Source organism: Stylophora pistillata, chromosome 3 (assembly GCF_964205215.1).
Source record: "Stylophora pistillata chromosome 3, jaStyPist1.2, whole genome shotgun sequence".
Lineage (NCBI taxonomy): Eukaryota > Metazoa > Cnidaria > Anthozoa > Scleractinia > Pocilloporidae > Stylophora > Stylophora pistillata.
This window is the reverse complement of record NC_142521.1, coordinates 5,311,965-5,330,316: the sequence shown is the minus strand read 5'-3', so window position 1 is coordinate 5,330,316 and position 18,352 is coordinate 5,311,965. Positions and strand designations below refer to the sequence as shown.

Here is an 18,352-nt window from a genome sequence, read left to right as displayed (position 1 = left end):
AGCCAACAGTATACTCTGTCAAAGACACCAGTCACTGGAGAGCTCCAATATTCCATACAAGTACGAGACGGATTTCTTTCAAGATTTTTGAAATGAAAGTTATTCGATCTGCGTTACCGGAAATACAGATAGCACAGGTCTGGTGCGGTAACAGAACCATAAGCGAAGATGATGAAAATGAGTTAGAAGACATCAAAACGGCCGAGGACGCCATTCATGCAGCTGTTAAACGTGCCAGAACGACCAGAAGGCGTGTATCGTGTAGAAGCCAGTTAAACGTTAGTAGTCCGTCAAGAGAGTTTGAAGTGATCTGGTGGCCGGACATGTACGAGACAAGTGGCTACGGCAAAATGTCATTGCGGTATTACGTTGGAAAAGTATTTCACTCGTGAACCACTAAACAGAGAATCCCCTCTGAAAATTTCGTCGTTATCTTCACATGCTGAACCACAACTTCGGCGTAAAGTTGATTTTACAAGGAACGACTTAGCCGTGTCACTTAGCGCGGACAATTCTTAACAAGGACATTGCTTGCAAGTGTCTTATGTCTTCAAGTTTTCTCAAAACGCTACAACAAAAATAATGAGTTAAAATGTTCGTCAAAAATTATATGGTGTAACATTACTTTAAGCTGTTAGAATATTTCATTTTGTCGAGAGTTAATCAAGTTTTCGATCAATAGCTTGTTTATTCCATAGTGTATTTACGAGGGTCGTGCTGAGAGCGCGTGAGTGAGACGTAACAATTTCAAGAACGTGGCACGTGTCGCTCGACGCTAACGGGTCACGTTTACATTTATTTTATTATAATTAAAAGTGGGCAGAATTTTAAGACATATCTTGAAGTGGTTTTCATCTTTTAGCAAATTTGCAGAATTAGTATAACTACATCTGTTTACTCTTGAAAATATTACATTCACGTTACGCGTTCTATAATTTTGCTTTTGTCATATTCTTTCTAGATTTCAGAGCTCTCGTTCAACTTAAAAACTTCTTGTCAAAGTACTCCTCTAAACATTCACTTTTAAATACGGGTATTCTAGTTACACAAGCATCCCAGTTGCTTACGAGTTGACGTGAGTCATAGTGCCTTACTCCAAGACAATATTTGAATCATTAGTTGTAATCTATGCTGCTGCATGTCAGAGAATTTCCATGACAAGTTATGAACAGCGCTTGGCCCTAAAGATATAAAATCCATTGCTGCCAGAATCACCCCTACTCCGCAACTGCCAATTCCAACTGACGAATTCAAGGACACTTGTGATGGCATTCCAAATCGAGTGACGTTCTGTGTTGAAGTCCAGAAATTCGTTTTGAGTGCTTCATTCGAGGGGCAAAGTTCCTGCAAAAGATGGAGGCCTGCCTTCACCAGAGAAAGTGTATTTGAGGGTATTTGGAATTTCATCCCATCATCGAAAAAAATGCTCTTGCTCAATAAATCGACGTAAATCATACCCCAGTGATTGCGTGTCGGAAAATGGACTGGAGCCAATATTTGGGACATTTCTGTTGGGTTGGTTTGTTGTACTAGCCGCATTAACTTTCTTGATTTGAAGCTTTTTACGTCTGACGTCATCCAAGTGAAAAATTCTGAAGGTAAGTACACAGTTGTGTTATTTCCATTACTCCTTGCTTCTTCTAGACACTTTCCAATGCATATGTCAATAACAAAGTTATCAAGATATCTCTCTTCTACAAGTTCAGCAAAGTTCAGCGAGTCGACTGACTTCCTCTGAAATTTTAATATTGCCTGATGTGATTCAGTATGCCACAATGCCTTCATAATTGCTTCCTTTTCTCGGTCTGTGCAGCCCTCAGTTTTGGACATCCACCGCTGTTCTGAGTTAAGTTTACGCTTCGTTGTTGCAACTGAACAAAACTTTCTCAGAACTCCAACACCGTTGAGGTCAAAGTTTCCAAAACCAAACATTTTTACTCCTGTTGGGGACCTCTTCTGCTTTCCTCTCTCTTTCTCCATAAGTGACATGGCATCGTTCAGCAAACTTTCACTTGGACGTTGCAGAAGGGTGAATGGATCAGTGACCACAAAGTGACCGAACAGAACCTCTATTTCACCACGGAATGAGGACACCTTAGGAAGCCTGTCCTCCAAGCTACCAAATTCCCATCTGGTCATTGGTAGTGAGAAAATTGCGGACAAAGGAGTTGCGCTGAAAGCAGCAGATGATGTAGTTCCTCCTGAATCTGATGTTTCAGCAACGGAAAGAGCAGAAACGTCACCCAAAAGATCAGTCTCTGTTGAACACTGGAGCTGTATTGTATCATCTGGTGACACAGTAACTGGACCAGTCGCTGTGGAACACGAAGGCTGTTTTTTGCTGTGTTCGGGGTGGTCTTGGTCAGCATCCGAGTTGGGTAATTCTACATCATAATTTACTTTGGTTTGCGGTGACTGCATACTGCCAGAATCTGACCAATCCATAGGAACATCTTCTGTGTGTGGTACCTGAGTGGCACTGTTAGCATTGGACACATCTGCTAACTCAGCTTCAGAAAATTGGGATTCTAGTTGTTTTGCACAAGTAGAATCGAATACAGGACTACCGTGCTCTTTGTCAACTTCCTCCCAAAAGCCGTTTTGATAGCGATGAATCTTGGACATGGACCCTCCTGACACTACAGTGCCCTTCGAGTTGTCATGGTCATACTTAAGGAAGTCATCACCGAATACCTTAGTAAACAAGTCATCAATTACGAAAACCCACTTCTTTGTTTCTCTGCACCACGGAATCTTGTCCTTTGCAGACCAGCCACACCCTCGGTAGTGCAAGTGCTTCTTTCCTGTACAACAAATTCACTGTTTCCCTTCCTTTTCTCTTTCGCACTGTTTCCCTTCCTTTTCTCTTTGTTTGTTACGTTAGCATGTCGTACACGGTTTTCTCTTTTTCTCTGTGTTTATTATGTTAATGTCTCGTGGACTGTTTCTATCCATACCTGTGAGACTGTTACACTAATACCTCACAAACTGTTTCTTCCTTTTCTGTTTATTTGTCGAGTTAGTATCTCGTACACGGGTTTTATTTATTTACTTATTTATTACACTGTCATCGCACGCACTATTTGTCAAGGATTGTGAGGATCAAGGTATCTATGTATAAATTTTACTAACTCGTTCATCAGAATGAGACAAACTTTTCATTGTACTGAGGTTGTTTTGGCAGTTTGGCCGTGATTAATTCATAAATTTTATTTTTATTGTGGGATGGCCTCAGCAGATAGATTACACCAAAAGTGAATTTATGGACCTTTCACCAGGAAAGGGAAAAGTGGCCGCTGTAGGGAGCTAGATTCAAGTGCATTATAGTACTGAACCTAAAACTAAAAAAAAAAGTCTTCCTTCATGATATAATAGCAAAAAATCTCATCACTTGGGTCAACACCTCGTTGAATATCCAAAAAATATATCGCAGCAGATTGGTCGATGGGAAGATAGCTTTCGTTTGTTCACGCCTGGCCAACCGCTATATAATCCAGGAGTAGAGAACGCATGAGCAGGTCGTCAACAACTCGGAGTTATCTGAATTTCCAGTGACTAGTATCTTTTACAGAGTAATCTCCACTGCGAGAGGAGATCGATCGAGAGAGAAATTTGTGGAGTGAGGTTTCAGGTATGTCCCTGTTATGTCTGTCTTACAGTCTGACTTTCTTTGCCGGATGTAAAGTAACGACATCAAACAAACGTTCAACCTTAAAAATTGTCTGAAGTTAGCTCGAAATGATTCTGCTAAAATTTGACACTAATTCTTTGTCGGTGCCTAAATTTTTCGGTTTCTTTCCTCAGAAAAGTTAACAGAAAAATACCCGATCACTTCTAAAAAAAAGTTCTGAATTTACATTTTATTTACGGTTACCATAGCACCGCTCCTTCCTCTGAAAACTCAACAAACAGTCCGGTGAACCCCTTTTTCTTTGTTGGATCGCAATCGAGATTCCATATCGAGTTTTTGACATAAAGCCTTTTGCAAAGTTTAACAAAATTCTGTACTGCTGATGCACGGCCATCTTATAATTCATGCTAATAGGGTCGAGGCAGAGACTGAATACTCTCACAGCTTCACCAACAATTAGAATGAACAATACTCAAGTGAGCCAGGTTTCAGCTACAAAATCGCTTGGTGTAATAATAGACGATAAACTCGATTGGCATAGTCACATCGAAAAACTAACGAAAAAGATCGCCTCTGGTATCGGGGCCCTAAAGCGAATTAGGCACCTGATCCCAGCATCAACCTTACATCTCATCTACCAAGCTTTAGTAAAACCTCACTTTGATTACTGTGACATTGTTTGGGGTAGCTGTGGGAAAACGCTACGAGACAAACTGCAGAAATTGCAGAATAGAGCAGCCCGTGTGTTGACATTCTCTAACTATGATGCTGATGCAACTGAGCTACTCGAGTTTTTAGGGTGGAAAAATCTTGCACGCCAGCAGGAAATCCATAAAGCCACCATGATGTTTAGATGTCTGCACGGGCTAGCTCCAAGGTATCTATATTCAAAGTTTACGTGGCGTGACTCTGCTTATGACCTCAGGGACTCTGAAAATAAGCTTAATGTTCCACTACCGCGCACTAATTATTACAGAAAAAGCTTTAGCTACAATGGCGCCACATTATGGAACAGTTTACCACGCGATATAAGGAACACAGAGTCTCTGGGGTTATTTAAACGTAAGATCAATGACATTTTTTAAGTCTAACGCACGGCATTCACGGAAAACAGCTTTAGTGTTATAGTATGTAGTTTTAATTTTAAATATCTTAGCGTATGTGATATGTATTTTTATAGGCTGATGAATTGATCGTGTCTAAATAAAGATTACAATACAATACAATACAATACAATAAGGCTACATCATACATTTTTATCATTGAAGGTTGCTCCGTATCTGCAAAGAATCTATAGCGAAGTAATTTTGTGCCACACCTCAACACCGACTCTGCATATACTTCACATTTGAAACGAAGACATGATCACGAGTCAAATGTATAGAAACCACAGCGAGCCTTTCTATTGCTACATGTATCACTGTCGGTTAACTACTCGTAAAATATTGACACACCCAACTGCGCTTGCAAAAAGAATTAATAAGCGCTTTTGAAGGAACTTGATTCCAAATCCACTGAGCGGGAGAAAAGTGATAAATCTTCTATTTCCTTTTTCAGCTTCTATAGAAATGTTTTCGGACAGTCATTCAGAGGCAACCTGTGTGGCCCTTAGAAACATACTTTATTAGATCCCACTCTCTGGCTAGAGTAATAACCACACTTTCCACAGAACTACAATAATGAAACTTAAGAATCTCCAAAAAAATCTATGTAAATCTGATCTATTAAGTGTCAATGATGAACGCCGCTACTTCATCAGTCCTCAGGAAATGTCAGCGTCGTGAAATAATCATCGTATGTCTCAGCTTTACGAATCACCTCATAGCAATCATCAGCCACACGCAAAATTTCTGCGTGTCTTAATATCCCGTTAAAATTGAAACTCAGTGCACGGCCGTACGCTCCTACGCTGTGAATGATGCACAGGTCACCAATCTCTGGATTTTCATTCAGATCTCGGTCGATAGCAATCTTGTCATAGTTCGCGCACAAGGAACCCACCACGTCGAACATTTTTCCTCTCTTGTTACCTTGGTAATTCGGGCATGCGTACAAAGGATCGTTCACAACCGTCTTGTAGTCAGGAAGATCTGTTCTCAAATGACTCGGAAGGACTTGATCCTTTACAATGGTGATGTAGTTGTACGCGCCAAGCAGGGGTGGCAACAGGATGTCTACAATGGAAGCATCCACGCCTAGGAAACGTTTGTACGTGTCCTTCATGTTTATTACACGTGAAACTAACCAGCCACAGTCACCAGTTAGCAATCCTCCACATTCGTACTTGATCTGTAGCGGGTGAAGATCACTTTGCGGCAACACAATTTGTTCGTACAAATGTTTCACACGGAGCCCGAGATCTTTCAGGTCGACAGGTTTCTCTTCGGGATGATTATTCACACCGATGCCACCACCCAAGTTGACAAACTCAACTGCGATTCCTGTCTCCTTCTTGATTTCCACTGCCAGTGAAAACATCATCCGAGCAATCTCGGCCAGATCCATGGCATTCAGAGAATGTGACACGATCATGGTGTGTAGACCGAAGCGTTCCACACCGTATGCCTTGCATTTCTTGAAGGCGGAGAACAACTGGGCTTTCGTCAGGCCGAACTTCGCCTCAGCAGGATCGCCGACACGCGTGTTGAATGAAATCTTGTGATGAGGACCTGGATTGTACCTGAATGCAACCACTTTGGGCATCTTTCCTTCTAACGCCTTCTTTAGGTTGTCGATTTGGGAAAAGTCGTCCAAGTTGACAATGGCTCCCAGGTCAACCGCCTTTCGGTAGGCATCAAATGCGGTGTTATTGGATGTAAACATGATGTCTTCGCCTTCAATTCCCAGTTTTTCACAGAGAATAAGTTCTGTCAGTGAGCTGCAATCCATTCCCATCCTACATTCCTCGTGCAGCATCTTCAAAATTATTGGGGTCGGCGTCGCTTTTACAGCAAAGTGATTCTTAAAACTCGATCCGGTCATCAATCGAACCCAAGCAAAGCTGTCGTTGAAGACCTTGGTTCCAGTCAGTATTTTCTCTTTGTCGTAGAGATAAAACGGGGTTTTATACTGAGAGGCCACTTTTCTGAGCTCGACCTCGCTGCAGGGCAAAGGTTTCTTACTCAGCTCTCCGATCTCATTGCTAAGGTTTTCCATCTCTGAGTCAAGTCTACATGGACAAGAAAGGTACACGTTAATTTGACATATATATAATCATGTAATATTTTACAACTGTTCATCCTAGGTTGAGAGGTCAATTATTAGAAATGAAAGGTCTTAAGTTTGTTGGGACTTTAAAATTACTTTTTGGAAAATGAAGGGTTGGCGAGGATGAATTTCAAACCGCATTTTTAAATTCATACTCGAAAACTATGATTAATGACTGTAAATGTTCCTTTTCAAGTTAGAATTTGCTATTCTCGGGTTGATACACGAGCATGCGTTAAACACCAAACCAATATACCATAGTTTCTTTAAAAGACGCATCCCAAACTTGGCAACTTAGTCAAGCCAAGTTCCCAAACTGAAAATTACGTGAAAATACTCGGTTATAAGGCGCACCAAAAGGTTGAGAGCTAACAAAAGGTGTGATGGATCTGAAAAAGTTTCATGGTTGCTCTGGTGATGAAAGCAAACGGCGAAAAACTCTCACCGAAAGTCGGCTTCAAAGGTGATCGACAGCTGAATATCAACACGTCACTGAGAAAGTTTCACGGTTGCTCTCAATATCAACACGCCACCGAGAAAGTTTCACGGTTGCTCTGGTGATGAAAGCAAATGGCGAAAAACTCTCACCGAAAGTCATCTTCAAAGGTGTTCAACAGCTGAATATCAACACGCCACCGAGAATGCAAGTTTCAGTGCACAAAAAAGGCTGAATGGACGAAGAAGGTAGGTTTTATCTCCACGTCGTTTATTCAGAGAAGGAACTATTCGAGCGCGCGACAGAAACACAATTTTTGGAATTTGAAACGAGGCTCGAACGATTGTCTTGTTGTCATGAATATCATGTTACTGAACTTGTGCTATTAAAAACGTATGCGAATTTCCGGTTGTTTGCTTTTATATGGAAGTCGATTAGTGTTCTAAAGAAGTATTCCTTTATAATTCATAAGAATAAAGGATAGGATTCTACACAATCTTCGCTACACCTCAGACTGTAATGTATTTACTGTACGCTGGAATGTTGTTTCACGAAGCGGTTTATTTGTTGAACTCCAAGTTTTTTTACAACCGTGCCGAGCTCTTCTCTCTCTCTCTCTCCTCCTCACTCGGAAAATTACATGATTGACAGGTAACAAAACGACAACCGGAAGTGGTCACTACACAGACCAAAAAGCTCTGCTCGTGTGGGATTCGTTTCGTGGTCATTTGACGGAGACCGTATTGCAAAGAAACGGTTCTTTCAAAACCACAATGAAGTAGGCTAAACTGTATAAATTAACTTAACATACATAAATTAACATTGTTACAATTTCATCTTGGTAAGCTGGCAGAGAATGAAACTGTCATTCCAAATAACATGGAGAAATATTTGGATTTCATGTTGAATACGAATTGGGTGTTTACTGATAGTTTTCAGTTTATGAGTAGTAGGTTAGCAAAGCTTGTTGGTAATTTACCCAAAGATTCTTTCAAAAACACAAAACAAAAGTTTAAGAAAAATGAAAATTTCAAGTTGATGAAACAAAAGGGAGTTTATCCTATGATTATATGGACAGCTTTGAAAAATTTGAAGAAACACAATACCCATCCAAAGATGATTTTTATAGCATTGTAACTGGCAAGCACATAACTGATGAAGAATATTGAACATGCACAAAATGTTCGGAAGACATTCAAATTGAAAAATATGGGTGGATATCATGATTTGCCTGATGTGTTGTTATTAGCCAATGTGTTTGAAAATTTCAGAAAGACAAATGATGTTTACAGTATTATAAGCTAGATGCATGCCATTATTTTACAAGTCTAGGTTGGGATGCAATGTTAAAAATGACTGGTATCAAACTTGACCTCATGTCAGATGTTGACAAATTTTTGTTTATTGAAAAAGGAATGAGAGGTGGTATTTCATATACTGCCAATATATATGCAAAAGAATAAATGCATGAAGGATTATGACAAAAGCAAACCTTCAAAGTATATTATGTACCTTGATACTAGTAATTTTGATGGTTTGGCAATGCCACAATATCTTCCAACTAGTAATTTCAAATGGCTCAATCAAAAATAGATTGCTAAGCTTGGTTTAACAAAATGCACAGATGAAACCAAAAAAGGAATGATTCAAGTTGACTTGGAATATCCAAAAGAATTACATAAACTTCACAATGATTGTCCTGTTGCTGCTGAACAAATCAAAGTTAAAAAAGAGATGCTCTTAGATTATTGTGATAATACTAGAAAGAAATATGGAATAAGCATTGGTCAAGTTCAAAAGCTTATTCCCACACTGTCTGACAAAGAAAAGTATGTGTTGCATTACAGAAACTTGCAGCTTTATTTAGAATTAGGATTAAAGTTAATGAAACTACATAGAATCCTTGGCTAAAACAGTATATTGATTTTAACACAGAGAAGAGAACTGAAACAAAGAATGCTTTTGAAAAAGATTTCTTCAAACTTATGAATAACGGTGTACTTTTGGAAAAACAATGGAAAATTTGCGACAGCGCGTTGACGTGAAACTTATCACAAACAAAAATATGCTCGCAAAGTATTGCTCAAAACCGACAAACATTGGAAGTAAAATCTTTGGTGAGAATCTTGTGGCTCCTCATAAGATCAAAGAAACGCTCGCTTTCAACAGACCGGCATATGCTGGGATGTGTATCCCTCGATTTGAGCAAGACGTTGGTGTATGATTTTTATTTTAATTACATACACCTTTAGTTGTTCGTTACGAGAAAATACGCATTCATTTGCGCTAAAAGGCGAACAGTTGCGTGAAAATACCATCATTATAAGAGACCGAAAAACATCATTTGCGGGTAAATCAGATTCAATAATGATTTTTGCATTTTAATCGACATTCTTATGCGTCATTGGTCAAACAAAAGAGAAAAAATATAATTTTATTTGGGTGTGGACAGAACCTGGCCTAGACCATGGCCTACCCTGTGGCCTACCCCATGGCCTACCGGTGGTCAGATTTTTAAGAACATAAAAATAAAATCAGTAAGAGTCGAACGAATACGCTGGTGTACAATTGTCTGTCTCTGAAAAGGGTATACTGAGAGGTCGCTAACACGATTTTCAACGTCCGAAGGAACGAAACACTGCAAATATCACAGCACTCAGCCATAACGGTAGGTTAAGGGGGAGGGGAGAGGAGGGGCCAATATTGCGTGGTCGCAGAAGAAATGCAAAATGGCGGCTTTATGATGCAGGCTGTCTGTTGGTAACATACAGTGGAGTGCTGGTGTAAAAATGTAATGAATGGCGTTATATCGGAGAGCATACATATCCAGGTAAGAAAATGCAAACATTACGTGCCAGGCCAACTTTTTAAGTGCCCTCAAGTGCTGTAGAGTACTGAATTTGCAACGAGCACCCCGGGACACGCACACATCGCCGTCGTAAACATTGCGCAAACTTCACTTGCTTTTCCAAAGAAAGGGTCAGTATTGCACTAATTTGAAAGGAGAGGTGATATGATGATGTTTGCCCAAAAGTTGCATTTAACTGGCTTCTGTTCCTCGATTTCCTTATTCTTTCAGAAGGTTAAGAAATTTTGATCGGAATGTGGCCGCCAAAACAGCAGAAGAAAGTCGTTGGTAAGACAGTACTCAGGAAAACGTTGAAAGGCTTCCAGCAATGCTATCCTTTTAAAAATCTGACCACCGCTAGGCCATAGAGTAGGCCATAGGATAGGCCATGGCCTAGGCCAGGTTTTGTCCACACCCATTTCATTTGCGCTTAAGGTTACTTCCCACCTTCGCGGGTGTCCTTCGGGAAAATATTCGTACGCGCGCTAGTTTCAAGAAAACCCCAACAAACTATACATCAAAAGAAAGCTTAATACATGCAGTTTACGATAAAAATATATAATTTAGGCGATTTTTTTTTATTAAGAGACTATCAGGAGCCGGTAAGGCGTGAAACGACCGAGGGTCCTTTTATTGAATTTATCGGGTATCGGATCTCGCTGTACGAGCAAAATGGCTGCACAGTCTTATTCACGAGGCATCAATCAACAACTGTGTGTCAGGCTTTTCCGATATTCTGATTGGTTGTCCAGATATCCGTATCTAAAGTTAGAGTAGCTTAAAAAATGCGAGACGTGTTGCGTAAATGGACACCACGCATGACGAGCTTTGAACCACTTAATCCTTTTATGCAAATGAGCTAATGCGAGCTTCAATCTCGCACAAAGCTCATTTGCATAGTAACTGGATACTTCTGACTCACACAGACGACGTGCGCACTCCAGGCAGCCTTCCTGTAAGGTGTCATAATCCTGACATCGATGTGACAGATAATCGCTTTTGCAGTGTTTTCTTTGCCGGTTATACTTGTCATCAAGTTTCAATAAGACGGCTCTCGTGTTTCTGGAGAACAGCGAAGTTTTCGTAAATTGTGAGATCGGATGGAAGAGCACGTGTTCAACTATTTCACTCTTCTTTCTTGGGAATTCATTCATAAAATGTGGGCGGACCTTGGAGCATCCAATAAGCTGGAAATAAGAAATAAACGGGAAGTAAAATCGCGAAAAAATACTCCCAAGGAGAGACGAAAACAAAATAGAGAGTGGAGAAAGGGAAAGCGACAGCAGAAGAAGGCGCGTAACCTGGATCTGCTCGCTAATACTGAAGTTCTGCCGGACATCACTGATGGACCAAATGTGGCCGAGACGAACTTGATAGATAAGACGTCCCTTTCTCCAAATCTGGTTACAGAACAGGTAGGCAACGAAAGCGGACTTATCATGCTTGAGGCTAATTCGAAAAAGGAAATGTTGAGTAATGCGAGGCGGCCACGATTAACAAACCTCTTGGATGTAAATTTTTCAAGATCAGCAACAATGCTTCGGATGGCGCTTGAGGACGACGCAAAACGCAAGCCGACTCAACATTCAAGGCCGTTATTAGCACAGACAACGTTTCAACGCATTATAAGTCAGAAAAATATCCATTTAAAGAGTATGTCTGATAAAGAATTCAACTGCAACTTAAAAGAATTGATTCCGGAACATTTGGAATATCTAACCCAACATTCTATTGGCAGTGGAAGTTTTGGCCAATGCTTCAAAGCAAGTTACCGCGGGATCGCCGTTATTGTGAAGCAAATGACACACAATGACAACGCCGAAGAACAGTTCAGGGCAAAGAAAAATCTTCTTCATGAAGCAGGGGTTATAACTGCGTTGGGGGATCATGCTAATCTCCCAATGTTGTTTGGAGTAGTTACAAAGAGCGTGCCCTTATGCCTTGTTCTACAGTTCCATGGCGTCAACCAAGAAAGCACTACTCCTCATCAGGCAGCAAGCAAAAACCTACTTAAACCAACAGATTGTATTTCACTGTTTAAAGAGATAGCTTCATGCTTGAGCTATGTTCATTTAAAAGGCTACCTGCGCAATGACGTTAAGGCTAACAATGTGGTATTGGAAAGAAAGTCCGACTCTGCGAAATATGACCCGATTCTTATTGATTTCGGTAAAAGCACCAAGTTGGGGTTGCCATCCTCAAAACGAAGTTCGTCCTACTGTTCAAGAAAGACCTATTTAGCACCAGAAGTCCAAAAAGAAAAACGTTACAGCATTGCTAGTGACATTTACTCATTAGGAAGAATGCTGAAGGCTGTGTCGTGTTTAATAGGTTTTTATGAAAAGGTGCGGGTGCTTGTGAAAAAGCCACTGACGAAAACCCCGGTGATAGGCCTACCGTTGAAGAATTTTTGCAACAAATCTCTACAATTATAGCATAGGTATTTCGCTAGTTCTTTTTCCCCATCTCGTTGCCATGTTCCCACCAATAACGTAGCTCCATTTTCTGCCTTTAAAAGCACACACAACCCACAATTCCTCTATTCGCTCCGACGAAGGGCTAACGCTCGAAATGTCAGCTTTTGTAATCGTTACGGTGGCCAATTTACCATTTCAACTTTGTTGATATATCCAAACATTTTCACATGCCATTCGTTCTTGTAAATCTACCCCAACAATTCAAAGAAACACAAAGAATATTTCATTTGTTTTTTTCTTTCTTTCTTTTTGGAATCTCAACTCAAGTGGCATTAAACAAAAATGCTGGATTGTACTGCACTTTTGGGTATGCCACCTTAAAGTACAGCCTACCGAATAACATCATCGAAAGAGTGTAAAAATACAAAAACATCATCGAAAGAGTGTAAAAATACAAAAACGCTGGGTTATACCGCACTTTTGGGTGTGCCACCTTAAAAGTACAGCCTACTGATTAAGATCATCGAAAGAGTGTAAAAATACAAAAATGCTGGGTTATACTGCACTTCTGGGTGTGCCACCTTAAAGTACAGCCTACTGACTAAGATTATCGAAAGAGTGTAAAAATACAAAAATGCTGGGTTATACCGCACTTTTGGGTGTGCCACCTTAAAGTACAGTCTACTGAATAAGATCATCGAGAGAATAAAAATTCAAAAACGCTGGGTTATACCGCACTTTTGAGTGTGTCACCTTAAAGTACAGCCTTCTCAATAAGATCATTGACAAGAAAGAAACTTTAAGTTCATGGATCTCCTAAGAAAGCCGGGTAACTAGTGCATAGTGTGAAATTGAAAAGGAAGCAAGTACTTACAAATGGTGCCCTTTTTGATACCGCTCTCTTACAAAACATCTGGGCGCTGCACAATATGTTTCTATATATCCTTTGACTTTTGCTGATAAGCCGCATCCACAATTCAACTAAATTAAGCCACGTTTTGAAATGCTTAAAAGCTGTTTGAAGGAGTTATTCGCATAATGATATGCTTGATCAATCTATAACATATTTAGCTAGTTAATACACGTGGTTTAACTTTGGAAAGCAAGTTTTCATAGCCAATCAGAAAGCAACTTAAAAAGGTGTTGATGGAGCTTGCATCTATAGCTTCGTTACAATATGACTTCGAAAAGCTACCAGGTTTCGTGCCATAAATGCGAAAAACCTTTTAACACAAGCTTCGCTCTGAAAAAGCACTTGGTTAAGGCGCATTCAATTACAACTTTACCGAAGAGAATAAGCTTTGTGACTGAAGGAATCGAAGCGCCACTTCCAAAACCACAAAGAATAAGCAAGAGGACCGGAACGTATCGCGCTTATAAGACATGGAGAGAAAGTGTGCTGAAAGGAATAAAAAATGCTCACCACCCAAGAGCTCGAGGTAATTTTGAATATCAAAAGTCTATATATGATCTGTTTCACATCTATGTGTGAGCGTCGCACGTAGTCTTGCTGTATTTTGAGGAGCTTGAGGTTGCCATTGACGTTACTTTGTTCTTTAACATACAGCAAAATGCGTAGTTACTAAAAGTTGGAATCACCTGAAACCACCTGAAACCACCAGAAACCACCAATGAAACCACCTGACTGAAATTACCTGAAAATTACATGAAAGCACGCAGACATGAACGCAGAACGCAGACCTCAAACCTCGAATAGCCACGCCTCGAAAAAGGTCTACACAGTGTGTAATTAGCAGATTTATCTCTCTTCCCTTTGTTATCAAACGAGATCACGGAATGCGTAAGCGAAACTGCTATGTAAACATTGGAGTTGAATTCTTATTGACGATATCGCAGTTACGACCCTCCACTGTCGAGCCGTACCAGTCTTGCATAGGTTATGTGTGTGCCTTTTGAGTCAGTCGACGTATACGCAATCAGTTTTCCTTTGTGTATACAGTGTGTAATTACCAGATTTATCTATCTTTCTTTTGTCATTGATGTTATCAGACGAGATCTTGGAATATCTGTTTTCACGTTAAAGTACTTCTACTATATGTAAAAGTACTACTACTATATGAAATCATTTTTGGTACAATCGTACAAAGCAACTCAGGTGTCTCGTTAACACTGACCTCAAAAACGCAGACCGCAGACCGCACAGCTCGAAAAACGTGTACCCAGTGTGTAATTACAAGATTTATCTCTTCCCTTTGTTATCAAACGAGATCTTGGAATGCGTCATGAAACTGAGACTAATTTCATTGTCAGTGACAGTGAGATAACAGATAAAAATAGACGTCAAGTAGAGTAAATTAGCAATGCCTAAGCTTTGCGTCATGCTGAAAATTAAGATACCGATTTGCGATAATGTTTAGTTCACGTGGGTTTAGATGGCTTCTGGGGTGGTTTCACGTAATTTCAGATGGTTTCCATGGGGGTTGCAGATGGTTTCAGGTGGTTTCAGGTGATTCCAACTTTTAGTAACTACGCAGCAAAATGGCATAAACAGGAAATGAATTTCGTTCCAGCTGAGTTCTTCAGACAGTTTCTGGCCGATCTGGGAAAGCCAACAGTATACTCTGTCAAAGACACCAGTTACTGGAGAGCTCCAATATTCCATACAAGTACGAGACGGATTTCTTTCAAGATTTTTGAAATGAAAGTTATTCGATCTGCGTTACCGGAAATACAGATAGCACAGGTCTGGTGCGGTAACAGAACCATAAGCGAAGATGATGAAAATGAGTTAGAAGACATCAAAACGGCCGAGGACGCCATTCATGCAGCTGTTAAACGTGCCAGAACGACCAGAAGGCGTGTATCGTGTAGAAGCCAGTTAAACGTCAGTAGTCCGTCAAGAGAGTTTGAAGTGATCTGGTGGCCGGACATGTACGAGACAAGTGGCTACGGCAAAATGTCATTGCGGTATTACGTTGGAAAAGTATTTCACTCGTGAACCACTAAACAGAGAATCCCCTCTGAAAATTTCGTCGTTATCTTCACATGCTGAACCACAACTTCGGCGTAAAGTTGATTTTACAAGGAACGACTTAGCCGTGTCACTTAGCGCGGACAATTCTTAACAAGGACATTGCTTGCAAGTGTCTTATGTCTTCAAGTTTTCTCAAAACGCTACAACAAAAATAATGAGTTAAAATGTTCGTCAAAAATTATATGGTGTAACATTACTTTAAGCTGTTAGAATATTTCATTTTGTCGAGAGTTAATCAAGTTTTCGATCAATAGCTTGTTTATTCCATAGTGTATTTACGAGGGTCGTGCTGAGAGCGCGTGAGTGAGACGTAACAATTTCAAGAACGTGGCACGTGTCGCTCGACGCTAACGGGTCACGTTTACATTTATTTTATTATAATTAAAAGTGGGCAGAATTTTAAGACATATCTTGAAGCGGTTTTCATCTTTAAGCAAATTTGCAGAATTAGTATAACTACATCTGTTTACTCTTGAAAATATTACATTCACGTTACGCGTTCTATAATTTTGCTTTTGTCATATTCTTTCTAGATTTCAGAGCTCTCGTTCAACTTAAAAACTTCTTGTCAAAGTACTCCTCTAAACATTCACTTTTAAATACGGGTATTCTAGTTACACAAGCATCCCAGTTGTTTACGAGCTGACGTGAGTCATAGTGCCTTACTCCAAGACAATATTTGAATCATTAGTTGTAATCTATGCTGCTGCATGTCAGAGAATTTCCATGACAAGTTATGAACAGCGCTTGGCCCTAAAGATATAAAATCCATTGCTGCCAGAATCACCCCTACTCCGCAACTGCCAATTCCAACTGACGAATTCAAGGACACTTGTGATGGCATTCCAAATCGAGTGACGTTCTGTGTTGAAGTCCAGAAATTCGTTTTGAGTGCTTCATTCGAGGGGCAAAGTTCCTGCAAAAGATGGAGGCCTGCCTTCACCAGAGAAAGTGTATTTGAGGGTATTTGGAATTTCATCCCATCATCGAAAAAAATGCTCTTGCTCAATAAATCGACGTAAATCATACCCCAGTGATTGCGTGTCGGAAAATGGACTGGAGCCAATATTTGGGACATTTCTGTTGGGTTGGTTTGTTGTACTAGCCGCATTAACTTTCTTGATTTGAAGCTTTTTACGTCTGACGTCATCCAAGTGAAAAATTCTGAAGGTAAGTACACAGTTGTGTTATTTCCATTACTCCTTGCTTCTTCTAGACACTTTCCAATGCATATGTCAATAACAAAGTTATCAAGATATCTCTCTTCTACAAGTTCAGCAAAGTTCAGCGAGTCGACTGACTTCCTCTGAAATTTTAATATTGCCTGATGTGATTCAGTATGCCACAATGCCTTCATAATTGCTTCCTTTTCTCGGTCTGTGCAGCCCTCAGTTTTGGACATCCACCGCTGTTCTGAGTTAAGTTTACGCTTCGTTGTTGCAACTGAACAAAACTTTCTCAGAACTCCAACACCGTTGAGGTCAAAGTTTCCAAAACCAAACATTTTTACTCCTGTTGGGGACCTCTTCTGCTTTCCTCTCTCTTTCTCCATAAGTGACATGGCATCGTTCAGCAAACTTTCACTTGGACGTTGCAGAAGGGTGAATGGATCGGTGACCACAAAGTGACCGAACAGAACCTCTATTTCACCACGGAATGAGGACACCTTAGGAAGCCTGTCCTCCAGGCTACCAAATTCCCATCTGGTCATTGGTAGTGAGAAAATTGCGGACAAAGGAGTTGCGCTGAAAGCAGCAGATGATGTAGTTCCTCCTGAATCTGATGTTTCAGCAACGGAAAGAGCAGAAACGTCACCCAGAAGATCAGTCTCTGTTGAACACTGGAGCTGTATTGTATCATCTGGTGACACAGTAACTGGACCAGTCGCTGTGGAACACGAAGGCTGTTTTTTGCTGCGTTCGGGGTGGTCTTGGTCAGCATCCGAGTTGGGTAATGCTACATCATAATTTACTTTGGTTTGCGGTGACTGCATACTGCCAGAATCTGACCAATCCATAGGAACATCTTCTGTGTGTGGTACCTGAGTGGCACTGTTAGCATTGGACACATCTGCTAACTCAGCTTCAGAAAATTGGGATTCTAGTTGTTTTGCACAAGTAGAATCGAATACAGGACTACCGTGCTCTTTGTCAACTTCCTCCCAAAAGCCGTTTTAATAGCGATGAATCTTGGACATGGACCCTCCTGACACTACAGTGCCCTTCGAGTTGTCATGGTCATACTTAAGGAAGTCATCACCGAATACCTTAGTAAACAAGTCATCAATTACGAAAACCCACTTCTTTGTTTCTCTGCACCACGGAATCTTGTCCGTTGCAGACCAGCCATACCCTCGGTAGTGAAAGTGCTTCTTTCCTGTACAACAAATTCACTGTTTCCCTTCCTTTTCTCTTTCGCACTGTTTCGCTTCCTTTTCTCTTTGTTTGTTACGTTAGCATGTCGTACACGGTTTTCTCTTTTTCTCTCTGTTTATTATGTTAATGTCTCGTGGACTGTTTCTATCCATACCTGTGAGACTGTTACACTAATACCTCACAAACTGTTTCTTCCTTTTCTGTTTATTTGTCGAGTTAGTATCTCGTACACGGGTTTTATTTATTTACTTATTTATTACACTGTCATCGCACGCACTATTTGTCAAGGATTGTGAGGATCAAGGTATCTATGTATAAATTTTACTAACTCGTTCATCAGTATGAGACAAACTTTTCATTGTACTGAGGTTGTTTTGGCAGTTTGGCCGTGATTAATTAATAAATTTTATTTTTATTGTGGGATGGCCTCAGCAGATAGATTA

General features: G+C 40.3%; 4 protein-coding genes and 1 pseudogene across 6 annotated transcripts in view; 2 read left to right on the top strand and 3 right to left on the bottom strand.

Moving 5' to 3' along the window:
• The window catches only part of LOC148734227 (uncharacterized), a 221,737-nt gene that overhangs the window by 119,180 nt on the left and 84,205 nt on the right, over nucleotides 1-18,352 (top strand). The window lies entirely within an intron of this gene.
• LOC148734236 (uncharacterized) lies at nucleotides 664-2,234 on the bottom strand. Its single transcript, XM_088754559.1, has 2 exons — nucleotides 1,458-2,234; nucleotides 664-1,344 (listed from the first exon to the last, which is right to left on the bottom strand). The coding sequence occupies exons 1-2, from the start codon at nucleotides 2,137-2,139 to the stop codon at nucleotides 1,325-1,327; spliced, it is 702 nt and encodes a 233-aa protein (XP_088610685.1). The 5' UTR covers nucleotides 2,140-2,234; the 3' UTR covers nucleotides 664-1,324.
• Nucleotides 3,837-15,624, bottom strand: LOC148734234 (uncharacterized). 3 transcript variants are annotated; one of them, XM_088754537.1, is made up of 3 exons: nucleotides 13,963-14,612; nucleotides 11,045-11,309; nucleotides 3,837-6,800 (listed from the first exon to the last, which is right to left on the bottom strand). In XM_088754537.1, exon 3 carries the CDS (start codon nucleotides 6,785-6,787, stop codon nucleotides 5,387-5,389), a length of 1,401 nt encoding a protein of 466 aa, XP_088610663.1. In that variant the 5' UTR covers nucleotides 6,788-6,800; nucleotides 11,045-11,309; nucleotides 13,963-14,612; the 3' UTR covers nucleotides 3,837-5,386. The 3 variants fall into 3 exon arrangements, with proteins under 3 accessions (XP_088610663.1, XP_088610660.1, XP_088610661.1); XM_088754534.1 differs by lacking the exons at nucleotides 11,045-11,309; nucleotides 13,963-14,612 and adding an exon at nucleotides 14,675-15,624; XM_088754535.1 differs by lacking the exon at nucleotides 11,045-11,309.
• Nucleotides 11,280-12,740, top strand: LOC148734235 (sperm motility kinase X-like; annotated as a pseudogene).
• Nucleotides 15,770-17,560, bottom strand: LOC148734233 (uncharacterized). The gene is made up of 2 exons (XM_088754548.1): nucleotides 16,564-17,560; nucleotides 15,770-16,450 (listed from the first exon to the last, which is right to left on the bottom strand). Exons 1-2 carry the CDS (start codon nucleotides 17,549-17,551, stop codon nucleotides 16,431-16,433), a joined length of 1,008 nt encoding a protein of 335 aa, XP_088610674.1. The 5' UTR covers nucleotides 17,552-17,560; the 3' UTR covers nucleotides 15,770-16,430.

Coding starts and splice junctions, on each gene's coding strand:
- LOC148734236 (XM_088754559.1), bottom strand. CDS start 2,139: ATGACCAGATGGGAATTTGGTAGCTTGGAGGACAGGCTTCCTAAGGTG. Junction 1,345..1,457: donor TCCGACACGCAATCACTGGG/GTATGATTTACG, acceptor CATCTTTTGCAG/GAACTTTGCCCCTCGAATGA.
- LOC148734234 (XM_088754534.1), bottom strand. CDS start 6,787: ATGGAAAACCTTAGCAATGAGATCGGAGAGCTGAGTAAGAAACCTTTG.
- LOC148734233 (XM_088754548.1), bottom strand. CDS start 17,551: ATGGATTGGTCAGATTCTGGCAGTATGCAGTCACCGCAAACCAAAGTA. Junction 16,451..16,563: donor TCCGACACGCAATCACTGGG/GTATGATTTACG, acceptor CATCTTTTGCAG/GAACTTTGCCCCTCGAATGA.